At 39.0% G+C, this 16815-nt stretch overlaps 1 protein-coding gene across 1 annotated transcript; it reads right to left on the bottom strand.

Moving 5' to 3' along the window:
- Positions 1–893: 893 nt before the first annotated feature.
- MMD (monocyte to macrophage differentiation-associated) lies at positions 894–16809 on the bottom strand. The gene is made up of 7 exons (XM_014953415.1): positions 16690–16809; positions 11185–11266; positions 6664–6824; positions 5798–5872; positions 5288–5389; positions 4407–4476; positions 894–3160 (listed from the first exon to the last, which is right to left on the bottom strand). Exons 1-7 carry the CDS (start codon positions 16716–16718, stop codon positions 2960–2962), a joined length of 720 nt encoding a protein of 239 aa, XP_014808901.1. The 5' UTR covers positions 16719–16809; the 3' UTR covers positions 894–2959.
- Positions 16810–16815: the final 6 nt, after the last annotated feature.

Raw genomic sequence — 16815 nt, 5'->3', positions numbered from 1 at the left:
CTGCTTTTATGACTGCTTTTGTTAACAGAAGAAAAATTATTATTTTCCTTGTGCATTCCTTGTTGCCATTGAATGAAAAAACGATACAACACAAAGAAGCGCGCTCCAGAATAAATCCTTAAATGATTCTGTTCAGATAACTGAAAAATAGGACTTAAAAGTGATGAGACTGGAAGTACCCTGTGTTCAAAGCTCCTGTTGCATCCCAGAGATCCTCCGGAAAGGTCCATCTGCAAAACTAAAACGCATCTTATTGCTGCTTCATTTAGACTCGGTGCACTTGTTGCACTTCTAAAACCTAGAGGCAGAGAAAATACAGAAGTAAGGGCTTTTAAAAACATTTTGCTTCAGGAAGACAAAGAAATCCCACCTCTGCTACTGCAGAAAGCACTGTTGTTACTGCTGGGAGGCATCAGCCGGGAGAGCTGCAATTAGACAGAAGGACAAACAAACAAACAAAAGGCTAATTGACATACTTGTTTTCTAGACAGAAAAGCATTTTTAGTTCAGCTTGTCTATATTTAACGCAATGATACTCCTATAAGGATAGGAGCAAAATTACATATTTTAGTGTTATGTAATTGAAGAAAAAAACCCAACACAGCATATAATGGTATAAGAAAATTGATCCAGAACAACAAAGGGGAAAGCAGCAAATTCCCAATATTGACCAAAATTTACACATAAACATACTGGTTTCCATACCACAAACCAAATCATTTGGATTGTAATCTTTCCTACTCTTTTCATCTAAACAGTTGACAGAGCAAGCACGAGTGTCATCAGGTTTGGGTCTGGATCTCTCGTGTCAAGAGTGCCAACACTGTTAGTCCCTCACTTTCCTGCCTAAGTGTTGGGGGGGAAAAAAAAACCATCTATCAAGAAAACAACAATTTCCAAATTGCACAAAATGTTTATTGTTAGTCTAGTACATTCAATATCATATCGACTAGAATACAGTAATTCAAAATATTTTTGGCGAATTGAAATTTTTTAAAAACCATTTCAAACACTCCAAAAAGCAATGCCATGAAAAATTAACTTAAAATTAAAACAAACATACTCAAGCAATAGCTTTCACTTCTGACTACAGAAAACTTTTACATGTATTTTAGTGGTTTTAACAGTACTGCATTTAAACAAAATACATGAACTCACAAAAAGTGGAAAATATTAAAATAGACACAATGTTAAAAAACTGAGGCATCCGGATGTGTGAGACTGTTGTACTAGGAATTACCTGCCCAGTTGTTCCACTTTCTGTGAGCAGCAAACCAGTCTGCTGTAGTGGTGCCATTTCTCCAGTCACCTCCTAACACCCTACAGCAATTCTTCTCCAATGCCTTGAGTTTAAAGTTTGTCCCTCTTGTAAATTCCGTATACAAATGTATATAATTCTAAAATATGCAACCTGCTGGCAAATCTAGGTGCAATACTAAACGGTACCTTGAAAAACTTCCCTATCCTGCTACTTATTGTTTGCAGACAGGCAATGTCCAGAACAAAATCTGAAAAAGGCAACACGTTTTGGTTTTGTTTTTAAATACTGACATGAAAAACTGAGTAAATTCGAAAAAGGATAAAGTCAATCTTAATATAAGACATTCATTATATAGTGGGACAGGATACAATTATCGGACAAACAGTATTACAATGACTTTTCTACATCTGGCCATTTAATGTTCTACAATCATGACTTGCTACCACATTTGGTTTTCCCACACAGAAAGACAGTGATACAATTAAAGACCAGTTCTATTCTGTGTTAATTCCCAGAGTGACACCGTCTCTTAAGTTTTTTCAGCTCCCTTCCCCAAAAGGCTGTGCTTGTGAAGAACCAATGACCACGAATTCAAAGCGGTCAGCGATTGCCCTGTACCAGGCTCTGACCAGCATTTCCCAACAGAACAACCCCAATGGGTGTTGGTGGGAACAGGTTCTGTTGGCCAATTTCAATCCCTTTGAAAATTCAAGCTTTAATATTACAGCACCGATATGTGGATACACATTTTGGAGAAATGACTGACTCTGGTTTGGCCAGGGGGCATTAGCTATCCACCTCCCCCATCGCTGCCAGCCCCTGGTAAATCAGCTTTCACCCAAACCACTGCCTGGCTGGGCACCACGGACCAGAATGGGGAACCTCGAGAAGAAAAATCACTATTTCTTTTAAAGCACTTCAATTTCATCATGGATAAAGCCAAATTACGGTGCTGTCCAAGTGGTAGTTTAGATGAGCAGAATACTATCACGTTAAAACTCAGCAGACTCACATTTATATTTTAGTTAGTAAAAGTGGTTATTACAATTACACTTGTAATAGAACCCTTGGAAGAGGTACAATGTTTGCTTGTCAGTACAGTATGTGGAATGTAACCATTTCTTGCAAGATTTTGCAACATGAGTAACTGCATAGATGACAGTTGTGTGTCTTCAGTTCAATAAATGTACTTTTAAAGTTTACAAAAAACACAAAAAGTTTCTATAAAAGTCACATTATACCAAGATAATGGGTGGTAAAAGTAGATTATTTGTCTGTGATTCACGTCTAATAAATGACTAGTGGAGAGGTGGTAGAAACCAATTTCAAATCATGAGTTACGTTTTCGCTATTGCACTGACTTCACCATTTGAATCACTAATTTAGAAAAATTCACGTAGTTAAAAATTGTAAAATTAAACTAGAATACAAAATTTATTTGTAAACATCAGGTAGCCAGTTCTACTAACACGGAATGGACTCTTGGTACTGCAGTACAGTATCTCAGTTACTGACAGCACTTGCCGTGCGATGGGCAACTGCAGGACACAGACAACATCAATTCACAGTAACTGTGTTCAGAGAACTACCAAAGTCAGTGCAGCTTTTCTGTGCAATTTTCCAATTTCCCCGAATTCCTTAAGTCAAATAATACTGTTACAGAGGCCAAGTGCAGATTATTTTTTTTGTATATACCTATCATAAGTGACGAATTATGTCTGCAGGACTTCTGTAAAGGTACTTCCAAATGGCATAGTAATGAACAGCGGCTGCTGTGGCCACAAACACGTGCCAGATGGCGTGGGCAAAGGGGATGACTCCATCGCTCTTGAAGAACACGACACCCAGGCAATAGATCAAGCCTCCCCAGGCAACCTCCTGAAGTCCATCGGTGTTGCTCTGTCAATTAACGAGGAAAGATTAGGGGTAGGGGGTCAAGGAAACAAAGGGTATTTTATGTACAAAATACAAAGTGCTTTCTCCCCAAGAAAAGAAAGCTGGCTGTCAACTCATGCTGGATATGACAGACAAGTGACAAACCCCAGTATATTCATATTACACTCTGAATTATGTATTATTTTATTTATATATCTCAATAGCACTATAGAAGTAATAGTGGGATAACTCAAGAATTAAGACAAGTTTGATGTTTTGCTTCATGCTCACTAGCAGAGCAAACAAATAAAGAAAAAGAAAACCACTTTACTGTGCAACTCTTCCTAGTTGGGAGAAGCATCCAGCAAGGTTATGGTACAGCACTGTATTCCCATGGAATACTTAAGGACTGTAACTGGCATTACTTTGTAGAGGCATCAGATTCATCTTAGCAGCAGAGGTTATTCAAAGTTATTTAAAATGTGTAACTACAAATAAGTGATAGTCAATGTTTTGGAGGTAGACAAGATGGAGTAGGATGCTTTACAGATGCACCAAGAAACCTTTTTTAAAAAAGCATCCCAGATACAGTGCACCAGTTTGACACAGTTCCACTACTACTCAACTTTTCAATTTTTCCCCTGCTTCACTGATAAAAAGAAGCCTCTAGTAAGAGGTAAAATCTTCAAGCTTTGTTGCCTGTAAGTAATTTCGAAAGGGAAAAGAATCAATTTACTTCCCCCATCTTGGTCCAACCACAGAATCAATTGATTAGATTTTCCAGAGAGCTCTTATATACACCAAAAAAAAAAGGCACATTATCAGAAGTCCATTCCGCTTCCTTAAATAAAAGCTTCTTTCCCAATTTGTAAGTGATAAGTGGGCATTAAGTAAGTTCATAAACAGTAAAATTTAGAAACATTCCTTAACAGGCTGAGATACTTCACATCTTTACTAAAATGGAAGCAACTGAATTGTTATGTCAAATATCCTCTCAGAAGTGAGGGTCTTCAGAGTGAAGTTTGGAACTTAAGTTCTTTTTATCTAGACCCTGTCAGGCTCAGATTCAACAGAAGAAGGTAGCATTTCACTGAATGCAAACTACAAACCCAAAATATAACTGACTATATGTGGTTCTTCTACAGAGAACAGTTACAATTGTGGTAGAATAAAATGAACATATATTGAGAAGAAAGAGAACTGCACTGGAACTTAAGCTGATTATAAAAGGAAAGTTTGTGTTTGTAATGTTAATAGTCACATTCCTTACCATGGATGTCACTACCAGAGCAGGAGAAAATCCCATAGCTAAATAGAAAAAGAGTTCAACGATCTTATACCTAAAAAGGAACGATTTTAGTCATTTAGGGAGGTGTACAAGATGATAAACAGTTCTTTCAACAGTTAAGAAAATATTTTAAGGTTTATGTTGGCATGCTATTCAAAAAGCTTTCCATACAGATAGATAAGCAATGTCTTATGACAAAAATAAAGCTAGTATTTGCTATTGCCTGCATCAGTTGCAAGCAATGCCTTCTTACCTACATACTGCCTTGACACATTCATTTGCATTAAGTACTAGTGAGAATAAAACATTGAGACAACTTGTATTTTCTCATTTGACAAGAACCTCAGTAGCTCATCTCCCAAACAAATAAGATGGGTCTTGCTCCCTGAGGATAAGTAATGAAAGAAGGCTCAAGAATTCAGATCTGAAACTCAAGGACTCACATCTCAAAACAAACCCAAGAAGCTAGCAGGAGTCACTATGCATAGACAATATAATGTTGCAGTATAATTTATACACATTGCTACAAAAATTAGGGGCATAAAAAAAGCTATCGTTTCAACTTGTTTCTTAGCTTACCCACTCTCATGTCTGCTTTAAAGTTTTAAAAGTGGATACTTCCCTCCTGCCCCTTCAAGAGAAGGCAATAATATAGCCTAAAGATACATTATGACAGCATGAATACAATTATCTTCTGACAGGATGTAAGCTTGCATCATTAGCATTACATATTTGCACTATTTCAAAGCTCTTACTTCAATGGGCAAGCAGCTGGATAGGAACAGCTCGCTCTCTGAGAGAGAGCAAGAAAGCTCCCACCTTTCAAATTCACCATGAAGTTAAACACAAATAACAACTCTTACTTTTCATGGTAGAGAAATACATAAATGGTTCCTCCAGCAGCCATCAGCCAGATAAACCAACGCATGTGAGATGCTAGAGGTCCAAGCTCACGGAGGTTTAACCTGAAGGGACAAAGATTTCAAGAGACAAAAGTGATGAATGAAAGGACCATGCTGACACAAGAATAGCAGGGCTTGATAAAAGCAAATAAATATTCAGAGCTATAACTTAGGCATGATGGGGGAGAAGACACTTGGCCATTCTATCAGAGAGAGGCAGAAGGTGTGTGTGCATTGATGCGAGGGAAGCATAAACTGGGGCATGTGGAATGTACATAAATTGCTTTCTGCTGTTTTCTAATATTGCTTTCTGTTCAGCAAATCCCAGGAGATTACATTATCTTACATTTCCCAATGCAGAATATGGTCAATTGCATTAAGAAGATACCTATAAATTCTGGAATGTTGCAATGATGAACTGTTTACATTGGAAAAAGCTTTAATACTGCAGCTGCACTTCAGAGTTCTTACCATGGTGCGTATGATGCCGCAATAAAGACATAGATCATCATCCTGTCACACATGTGAAAGCAATGCTCCATTGTCCTAGTAAGAGAGAGAACAAGTAATGAAGACAGATTTTGGAAAGATTTTTGTATCATCCCAGTGTCCTGCCACACTTTGGAGAAAATACCATCAGCTCCATAACCTCTTAAAACCATTTGGAAGCCTGTCCAGCTGACTTCAGCTTAAGGAGGTCACAAGCAAGACACGTAGGAGATGAGCACTGCTCCGTTCCTCTCCCCTTCTCCCCTCCATCACACGTCCTGCTCTCTGGCAAGGAGGCAGAAAGGCATCACATCAACTGCCTAATCCAGAAACTGTTTCTGTTCAGTGACTACTGGTTAAATCCAATTAATGGCCCAGAGTTATAATAGGAGTCATGATGGGACCAAAAAAAAAAAACCCACGCTAAAAAAATCACTTCTTAGTTTGCTCTGGCTGCCTTGCTCCCAAGGAGGCTTTCTGATTCTGAGATGTGTATTTTATTATAATTCTCTTGGCAAAATCTGCATTCTTCAAAGTATTTGAGCATGCCACAGTTCCAGACAGCATTCTCATTTCTGCAGTTGGATTATATCTGCCATGTTCCCATGTAACGTGTGGATTAAGACCCACTAGGGCCTAGAAAAACACATATTTTCCACATGAAAAAGCATTAAAGTTTGTTTATTTGGCTTACTATTTCTTCCAACAGAATTGAGGGTGATTTTTTTTCATGATTCAGTACAAAGTACCACTCCAACCTTCTGTAAAATCACAATTTTGACTGAGAAACACAATGGGAAAACACTGCAAATATTAAAATAAAACAACTGTACATCTTACAGTGATACCTTAAGTGACTCTTTTTCCACGAAACAATATGAAATACTGTGGAGACAATGAAGAGCGCGCAGAGCCCCATGCCGTACATCCATGCCGTTATCTTTTCCCATCGGTCATCAGAAAGCCGGTGGAGAAGGGCACTGCCCACAATCGCAGGAACAATGAGGAACTAAGAAAACAAAAGGCCACTGTTGAGTCTTTACTCTCAGCCAACTGTGACTACCACCCACAGCCCTGCAGACAACACTGCAATACACTACATGAGGCCATACGTACAACATTTGATGGCACGTTCCTAACAGGAGAGAGCTTTTCATTAAGTTGTACGTTGACACACAAGAGACATTCCACAAAGTCTCAGAAATCTAGGTTATACCTGTTTGTGATAAATTTCTCCTCACAGGATGGACCAAAATAAACTCAAATCCCAAATGAAAAAAAATAAAGTATTGAGAAGTATGCAGTTAAGTACAAGAGAAGAGAATTAAGGAAAGGCTTTGCAGAACTTGGGTTTTAGAAATCATAAATAAATTAGCTGCAAACTTCTTTCATGAATACATTCTTAATGCAAAGATGATGTTCTTTTAATGCAGTGTATCCAAGTCTGTTTTCCTTACCACCTCCCTATCAAGCAGCTTTAATACAGATCTTCCAAAACAACCACTGTAAGATCATCATGATGGAATTAGCATGCTCATATGATGTATCTAAAAAGTGGGCCACAGGCTTCATATACATTTAAAACTCCATTCCTTTCCAGAATAATTTACATCATGTCTCATTCAGAAAAAAGAAAAAAACAAGCTAGGGGAAAAAAAAAAAAAAGCATGTCCAACAAGTATTTAAAGAAAAGAACCTGCTGGCTCAGACACTTATACCCATCTCCTTCCACTATGATGGTGTATCTTTGTCAGCCTTCTAAGTTAAAAACTCCACAGAGGTTCCCTTTCAGCCCCTAAGGTACGTCTTAAGATGTTAATTAGTTCACTTGAATTGTAAATAAGGTTAAATTTCCATGCTGAACAATAAAGCTAAGAACAAGTAATGTTTAGAAAAACCTGGGAACTCTGCTTTGCATTACAGGTTTGATAAAGTTCTGGTCTAGCCTGCACTGGCTCTGCTTTATCTCCTTACAGACTAGAAGACATCGAGGCTCTGATCACAGCTATGGCTCTGAGCACACCGGATGAATCTGAAAAGTAGTTGGTTAATCCAGAGAGTTAAAAATATGCCTTTTTCTTCTGGCTTTTGAAGTACATCACTGTAGCTTCATTACTATTGTATCTTCTACATTCAAGCTGAAAGCTACAAAGCCATGGAAATGAGAAGTATGGCATTTCTGTATCCACAGCATTTAGACCAGAGGTGAAACACTTTCCGAGTTCTGTAATCAGAGTATGGAAGCTGACCTCATGCACTTTAAGCCCAAAAATAGTCTGCCAGTCTGCTTCTCATTTATCACAAACCATAAATTTCCATATACATATCCTGGACAGCCCCCAGATTCAAGAGAGGTTAAAGTGTTTCACTTCCCAGGAGATCAGTCACTCCTGGTTTCCACATATGGCATTCTTTTTAAAGCGTGGCTGAAGCCCTGGAGACAGCAGGGAACTGATGGGATGTCGCAGTTGTTTCATTTAGATTTTGCAGGAGACAGGAAGATGCTAAGCTCCAGAAATAGTTTTTTAGCTGCGTTTCTTTTAGCTGTGCAGTCATGCTGTATCCACATTCACCAGTTTCCTTCCCAATTTCTGGTGCAAATTTCAGTTTTGACTGTACTTGACAGAGAACTAAAAGGTTTCAGAGAGACTATGTACTCACAAGTGTCACGAACACAAGTAACTAGGTAAAATAGCAAATCCCTACTAATTCCCTACTGAAAGCCTGGGTGTGAGCTGCTCCTGCCTGAAACCCCAACTGAGACCATTTTATAGGACGGAAGACCTCTTTGGACACCATATTTAGATATTATACACAACAACTTGCCTTTCTTACACTGATATCCCAGCTTTTGACTAGTCTACTAAAATAAAGATTTCCTAAGTTAAGCTATGATGCATATTGCTCAAATGGACCAACACAGATTTTGCTGCCAATCATTTTTTCCAGTAATTTTTGTCTATAAAGTTACAGGGTTAAAACAAATAAGAAATTATCTTATCACCTCTTCCTTTGCACCTTCAGAATGAATACTACAGCTACAAATGAATACACAAATGAAGAGTTGAATTAATCTCTCTTCTGCGTGTCCTGGCTCTAAGGAGTGATTCTAGACACTAGAAAGTTTCACAGCAAAAGAGCCACCCCCTTTAGGTCTACCTTACAACTCAGATTCTTTTAAACCCTGCTTCTCCCATACACTGTTTCCTTCCTGTTCTTGTAAATGCAGAGGGCAGTATTTTCTGTTTCTGTATTCAACTGCTTAACTGCCTTTTCTGTCTCCTACTGTCTAGAGACAAGTCAGTGCTTCATTTAAAGCTAAACAAAAAAAAAAATCAACATATTTTACACAGCCTTACTGGTTGGAAATTTGAAGATACCTTACTGTGCAACACAAAGCTACCTTTTAAGAATGGTAACAAGAAGTTATGCACAGGATTCTGTATCCCTATTTATTGTTGGGTTTTTTGGTGATTTTTTTTATTTTTTTTTTAAGCAGCTGCCTAAACTGACTGCTGTGTATTTCTAAGTCAAAAAACAGATGGGATACCTACTGAGGAGTACAGCCATGTTTATATAATACAAGCTGACTACTTTCTGGATTATGAATAAAGCTTTGGAAAAAAAAAATATATGGAGAAGCATTGCTAAACCCTGTTTTGTAGAAATTAGATAAATGCCTAATTGAAAACTCATACTATTATCTAGCAAAAAAAAAGACAACTCCTTGACCATCTAACATTTACTAAAAGGAGGAACAGCAAGCATCCCTCCCAGCTTTTTCTGTATAATCCACTGTGCTTTCCCAGATTAGATTCCTATTTCAAGGTTTTAAATTTTGACCAGAAGTTATTTATCGCATACAATTTTATCTAAGGAGTAACAATCCCTCTTTTATACTACACTTTATTTGCTTTCAAAGGGTATTTTAGCAGTGCACATCCCCAAGCTCTAACAGTTCATGGTAGGTTTTAGCACTCAGCTTCACTGTCCAGAAAGAACTTAGACCGAATTCTTCACCGGGAACAGCAGCATACCAGAAAATACTGATATGACATCTTGTGTAACCTCTGCTAACAGGCAGGAATAAGACATGCCTGTTTTTCAACTAGATGAAGGCTAGAATTGCTAAGGAGTACAGCAACTTCTGCCAGATATTTTGAAATCTAACTTTTTGGCCAGAGTAAACACGATTTGTACAAGGATTAAGAGATAAACTACATATTTGCGCTAACTAATGTTGCTTCATTCTCTAGGCAAATAAGTATATATTTACATAATGCTGTACATGAGACCCTTGGCTTAAAGACACATAAACTTCAGTTAGCTTTTCTATATGTAAAACAAGGTGGGTTTGTTTTTAGCAGCAACACAGAGCTGTATGTTGGTTATTTATAAAATATACACAAAGGATCCTTAAGAACAGAGCTCTTTCTAGAGCTGAGAAGTCCCATGCACTACCTTGAGCATTCGTATCTGTAGCTCACTCAGACACACTGGAGATAAGGGACTGAGGACAAAGTCAAACATACTTCAGATGTTTGGAGTTAAACAAGGGACTGAGAAGCAGCACAAGCTGCTTTTATAAAAGGGCAAATGCTATCTTAAAAAACAAACAAACACATTTTTAAGTCCTTTTCAAAGTGCCAGACAGCAAATTAAACTTCCCAATTAAAAAAAAAAAAGGAAAGAAAAGGAAAAAAAAAAAGAAAAAAGGGACTGCTTTCCTCATTTTGTATGTTTTATCCATTCAAATCTAGTCTGGGTCCTGACGTTATGAAAACAAGGACAGAGTAGGATTTTTAGTAGGGCTGTCGGCATTATTGGTACTTCTTTCAAAATAGCAGATTTTTTGAAGAATAGATTCATAGATATTAAGTATCATAGCCAAGCTGTTCCAGCTCTTCTAGCTAATACCCACATGATAGTCTTATGAAGCCTTCCGCTTCTAACATGAATAAATCTTTCTTATACTCACACTAGACAATTTGCACAACATCATGTCAGCACGACACTGGGAAATCTGCCTTGCAAGACTAACTAGCATAGGCTTATACTCACTTTACTGTAGTCATCCTTTGTCTGAGATCATGGAAGAACATCTAGTTAAAGACACCTAGCTTACTTTGGTGAAAAGGAATCTTATGAAGCATCTGGAGCTCCCAGAGATTCAGAACGAGGACTAGTGATTACCAGCCATCTAATTAACATTACATTTTCTGGACTGTTATAGCTGAAGCTTATATAAGAAAACCAGAGAGGTTATAAATATGAATATACTCGGGCAAAGGTAAGCATTTAGCCAGCCAAAGCCACAAAAATTTGCCGAAACATCTGGTTTTAAAAAAAAAAATAAAAAATGTACTTACTGCATGTGTATAACAGTTAGCAGCATGTTCATAGCAAGTGGGTTTGTAGCGGCTGTTTGCTGGAGCTGGGTGGTTCATGAACCTGTTGAAAAATTACAAGGTATTTTTAGGAATGTTAACAAACCATCTTTTTGGAGTGTCATGAAGGAATACCTACAACCTAGTAATGATAAAAATTTTAAGTACAGACAAATTAAAAGTAACTTTTTTAAATTGTAAGTTCTCTTAACAGAAACATCTGTTAAATAATTAAATTTCTCTGACCACATGTCACAGTAAATGGTATCTTTAATCAAGGCTTTGCATACACAAGTCAGACCCCCTCTTTTCCAACAGCTCAGTCAGATGAGGAATGACCTATTTCCTATTTAAATTACATAATATGAACTCAAATTACTCCTGAAATACAGATTTCATTATAGCTGCCAAGGGTTACTCTTTTTTTAAGAAATCCTTGAAGCTACAGCAATATCCCGGTTCTGTAATACCTCGGAATAAAACAACTCAAATGTTGACTTTTTAATTCCTACAGCAAGCAATATTTGTGTTTGGAGCGTTAGAAGACTCATCCTATCTTCTGTCTGTAACTAAGATCCAAGCCACACAGGGATGAAAGGAGACTCTAATGGTTAACTCCAAAGAGGAAAAATTTCAAGAGGCTTACCACAGACATCACACCTTTTTCTCTAAGAATTTTCAAACGTTACCTAACGATCAATCAATCACACCAAACACAGTCCCTGCCGGCCAAATGACATACGATGAAACTGGAGACAGTTTTGGAAGAACTTGCCAACACAAATGTTGCGTTTAACTGTTTTAAAAACCAAACACTTGAGTTGTTTCTATGAAACTACGTAATTTAAATCTGTGTATAAAAACCTCTAAAAGACAGGATGCATTTATATGTAACCAGTCAAATCAAAGTTATGAACTCCCCCAGCTACAGTACCACGTATGTTATCCCAGCGCAGCCTATTATCATACAAAAGTGATTCTCTTCCACTAATGCATTCCAGTTTACTCCAGACTATTATAAAACTATGCATTGACAATTAGTCAGGTATCCAACAAGCCAGGAACAGCCTCACAACAAATACAGAACATGTCTGTATTTTCAGAACTGAGGGCAGCTTCGTTAGAGCTTGTTAAACAAACTTTGGTCCTCTCCAATGTCCCTCCTGGTTTAAGTCAAAACCAGTCCTATTTTTATGACATCCATAACATGCTGACCCATCTCAAACCACGGAAAACCAACCAACCAAAAAAGCCCAACCAGAATATTAAAGTTTGAGTAAGCAGTTCCAGATTTCTGAGATAAAAGACACCTGGTTTTCTTGACTGATTTATCAAGTGATCTGTAAACTATGATCTTCTAAACTGATACACAAAAATTTGACAGCATTGATAAAATAACACAGTGTCATGATCTCTCTCCAAATTGTGGCAATTTCAAAAAACAGCTTAAACTGTTACTAATACAAAGGGTAAGAAAAATGCGAATTTCATTCACAGGCACCGAGTAAAAGCAATTGTTAGCAAATGAATAATTCCAGGGGATTTAATACATTATTAAAAAATGGCAATTCTTTTGTCAGTGACAAATGACACCTTGCTCTCATCTCCAAGAGGATAATGACATTGCAGCCATATGCACAGGTGCACAGAATGTTTGGAAAACAATTTTGTTGCCCGATGAGTACAGGTTTTCAACAGCTGCTGAAGACCATCTCAGCATCCTCTAAAGATGGAACATTCAGTTTACTTGGTTGCTTCCAAGTTAGGAAAATATTTAAAAATAAAAGCATCTGTTGGCTCAGTTGAGTGACCAGAATTAGACTGCCCCTGCCCAACTCCATAAATTCAGAGTCATGGGGAACCTTTCACATTATTACATTTCTCCAAAGGCCACGGTGGTACCTTGAAATTCTCACAAGAAGTAAAAGCTAAAAAAAACCAACCCAAAACTAAGGAATCAAAAGGAATAAGCTCAGTATTAACTTTATTATTTCTGTTGCTCCAGATTTCTATGTAAGATGTTATCATAATCTAAAAAAAACTATAAATAATTGAAGGTAGCCTGGTAATGAGATGTTCTATTATCCACTAGAGGATTATTTTTTAATTTTTTTCCTTTTATTTAGTAGAAAAGACAGTGGATCTTTCTAAAGCAGTCACAACAGAGACTGAGGTAATGTTAGAATTTAAACAGCATTATGAACAAACACTGCAGAAAAGTCCATTTATTATTAGGACCTCTTATTCTTATTTAAAGACAGTTTTATTAGCAGTAAAACAGAACAACAGAGAAAGGACAGCTTTGTTAATTTCTTTATATCTACACAAAGGCTTGGGTTATTTCCCCTTTCTTTGTGCCAGCACAGGAATGATGCAAATATTCGTTCATCTGTGGTAACTTTAGGTTGGTAAAACACACAAGCATCAGGTTTCAGAAAACTTCACACTTTTTTTTTTTAAAGCTTGAAATGTTTTGTAATCATATACTTCAATTATGATTATTTAACTTAAAACAACAACAAAAATGGTTAGTAACATGGCTGTTGAACAGAAAGCTGCTGAATCCCACAGCACCACCAACAAGGGATGCTTTTTGTTTTCTGCCACATGAATATTGCAACACAGGGACATTGTTATTCCTTCTGTCTACTGGTCAAGTTTGCCTCTTCTGAAACAGACAGTTGTGAGGAATATAATCTCACCTTCATAAAAGTGGAAACTTGATATACGCCTTTCAGATACTGTCTTCTCCTAAATAAAGGCTTTCTAACACAATCATTAAGGTTATTAGCAAAGGCAGGACAGACTGATAAGGTCCCACTGAACTGGACTACAATTTACAGGAAACATCTTTAAGTGAAGCCTTTTGATTCTCTAACAAATCTCTAATGTATTCTTTAATAGCAGCTTTACTGAAACCCGAGCCATTTAATCAGGGGATATGCAGCATTATCTCACAAGAACGCATAAATATTTCTTCATTTAGGATACAGACAATCCAAGACCTCCAATATAAAATATTCAATATCAGAACGTGAAATTTCTGAAATTAACAGACTAATAAGTACTTGCAGCCAGCCATGAGAGCAGAATGCTTTCAGACCGAACTGACTTCAGTTCATTTTCACAATTTAAATGCATTCTTAAAGCTCAAGATCTACTTGAGGTCAAGGAAGTCCAAGCTTCATAATTTCACTGCACGCAAACAACATTCTTGGGAGCACACTCCAAATATATGTGGAAAGGTGGGTACTGAGAAAGACCTATGACAATTTAAAGCAAGAGAGAAGAAACTCATACTCCTCCCTTTACACCACTTGAGCTGTGATTTTGAAACACTTCAAATATTTAAAATGTTGAACATATGGGCTGATCTGTTCTCTTTGAGAGAGCCCTGATCTCAAGTTCCTATTCATTTCCAAGGAGTAATGCTGTACATTTCATAGTGATTCCAGAATTAAGAGATTGTAGTATTTGGGGGAGAAAATAGGAGGAAAATCCAAGGGTTCTTAATGCTTTGTCTTTGCATGCAAACCCAGCTTAGAAAAATAAATGATAAATCCCAAATCTATAGCATGTATCTCTACGGCATTTGTCTGGTGTCACAGCAAGCTTATATCCCAAACTGCAGAAGAGAAAAGCGCTTTTCAAATCTCGCCTTATTCTTGATTCCCATCTGCTGAATGAATTATTGTTTTAACCACAAAGTAAAATGTCAGTAAAAACAGCAAGGACTAAATTAGAGCCTCAAAGATCTGGATTTTTTTAGTCTTTTCAGGAAGTGCATTTCCTTTATTCAGCTCAAAAGGCCTCACACTTCCTTTAACCAGCTTAAAAGCACGTTATCCCTTTTCATGTCTTTTTTTTCTTGTGCTTACCAGCAGCAGGAGAGGCTGTTTAGACCTAATAAGCCACAAATACCAGCATAGGAGAAAGAGCAACAAGGTGGGGATAACTCCACAGAAACAGCAGTAGCATACGTTAAACGGGGCTACATATTTAGATACTGAAAAATTTTATGTTATCTAGGCTCTTTATTTTTGAGAGGAAAAACAAAACAAAATCACAAGCAGGTCAAAATAGATCAGCACTACATTTTCCTTATGACCATTTAGGTAAGATTTTGAAGAGAAACAAATAGGTTTATAAAAAGCTTTCTTTCTTTGACCAAATTGGCAGGTATTTCCTTGTCATTAATTCAATCCATTCAGTTAAAAATAGAGCCATATTCCTCTGAACAAGGCATCTTCCCTCCTGGATTAGAAAATATCTAGCTGTGGTTTGTAACTGTTCACATAATCTTTACTATCGCTGAACAACTGAGTCATAGAAATGATTCAGATTAGTACAGAAGCAGAGCTCTTATTTGGAAATATCACTGAAATCACACGCTATGTAAAGGCTCATGTACTTAGAGCACGACACTATAGATAAAATGAAGCCTGCAACACTCTGAGAATCCATTAACAATGGTGATATCGTACATAGATTAGTCACAGAAAAAAGTGTCTGTGCATCCCACCGACCTCCCAAAAGACTCCTCAACCTTCTGTCAAATATGAAAGGCAAAATTTTAGGTGCAGAGCAGGGAACAAAAAAAAAGTCACATCAGGTGCTGCAGCACATCTGAGCTCAGGGGCAGGGTACAGCCCGGCAACCGAGGTGTGGGCTGCTACAGAAACCAGGTCTGACCACATTCGTATTTTTCTCTCTTACGGCTCTCTTTCAATTTTATTTCCCTTTTAACACTTGGGTTTTGGTTTCTTGAGGAAGTTGGTGAAAGGCGGGCAGAGCAGCCCTGCAGCGGCGTACCTGATGAGGGAAGCCATGGCAGGCACTGCCTCTACCTGGGAGATGGGCTATCCCTCCTTACTGGCCTTACACCTGGACTTTGAGCAATTAAGTACCTAAAGCCCACATATTTACGCGTTTACCCAATAACCTCAATCGCGTTGTTACCAACCGATCCCCCGGGGGTTAAGGGCAGCATCTCCAACCCGCCCGGAGAGACCCCAAGGAGCCGCACCAGGGAGAGGAGCCGGCGCTGCCTCCCCCGGCCCGGAGCCACAGGTCGGGGCTGTGACACACGGCCGGATGCGTGAACCTTCACCCATTTAACGGAGGGGAAGAAAAGGAAAATAAATAAATAAAGACACGCAGAGCCCCCCACCCTCCCCATTCCTCACACGCCGGCCGGACAGCTCTGCTCTCCCCGCCCGGCACCGGCGATGCCGCGGGCCCCGGGGGTGGCGACCGGCGCCTCAGCCGCGGCGACAGGAGAGATCGGGCGGGGGGGCAAGGAAATCCCCGGTACCCCCGCCCCAGCCCTCACAGAACCCCGGGCTCCGCCGCGCCCACCCGGCCGTGAGGGGAGCTCGGCGGCGGCCAGGGGCTCCCATCCCTCAGGGCGGCCGGGGAGAGTGGGGCGGCGCGGCCCCGCCGCCAACAAAGGGGGGGAATCCCCACCCGCGGAGGGGGCAGCCTCACCTCCTGAACCTCTCCTGGAGCCGCCGCATGGGTCCGGGCCGCCTGCCCCGGCCGGGGGGCGGGCGGGGGGTCGGGACGGGAGGCTGCGAGCGGCTCCTGAGGCGGCGAGGGCCGGAGTCCGGGCCC

Source organism: Calidris pugnax, unplaced genomic scaffold (genome assembly GCF_001431845.1).
Source record: "Calidris pugnax isolate Ruff unplaced genomic scaffold, ASM143184v1 scaffold9, whole genome shotgun sequence".
In the NCBI taxonomy this organism is placed as follows: domain Eukaryota; kingdom Metazoa; phylum Chordata; class Aves; order Charadriiformes; family Scolopacidae; genus Calidris; species Calidris pugnax.
This window is presented reverse-complemented; position numbering and strand designations above follow the sequence as displayed.

Coding starts and splice junctions, on each gene's coding strand:
- MMD (XM_014953415.1), bottom strand. CDS start 16,718: ATGCGGCGGCTCCAGGAGAGGTTCAGGAG. Junction 11,267..16,689: donor CTCCAGGAGAGGTTCAGGAG/GTGAGGCTGCCC, acceptor ATTTTTCAACAG/GTTCATGAACCACCCAGCTC. Junction 5,390..5,797: donor GCGGCATCATACGCACCATG/GTAAGAACTCTG, acceptor TTGTCCCTTCAG/GTTAAACCTCCGTGAGCTTG.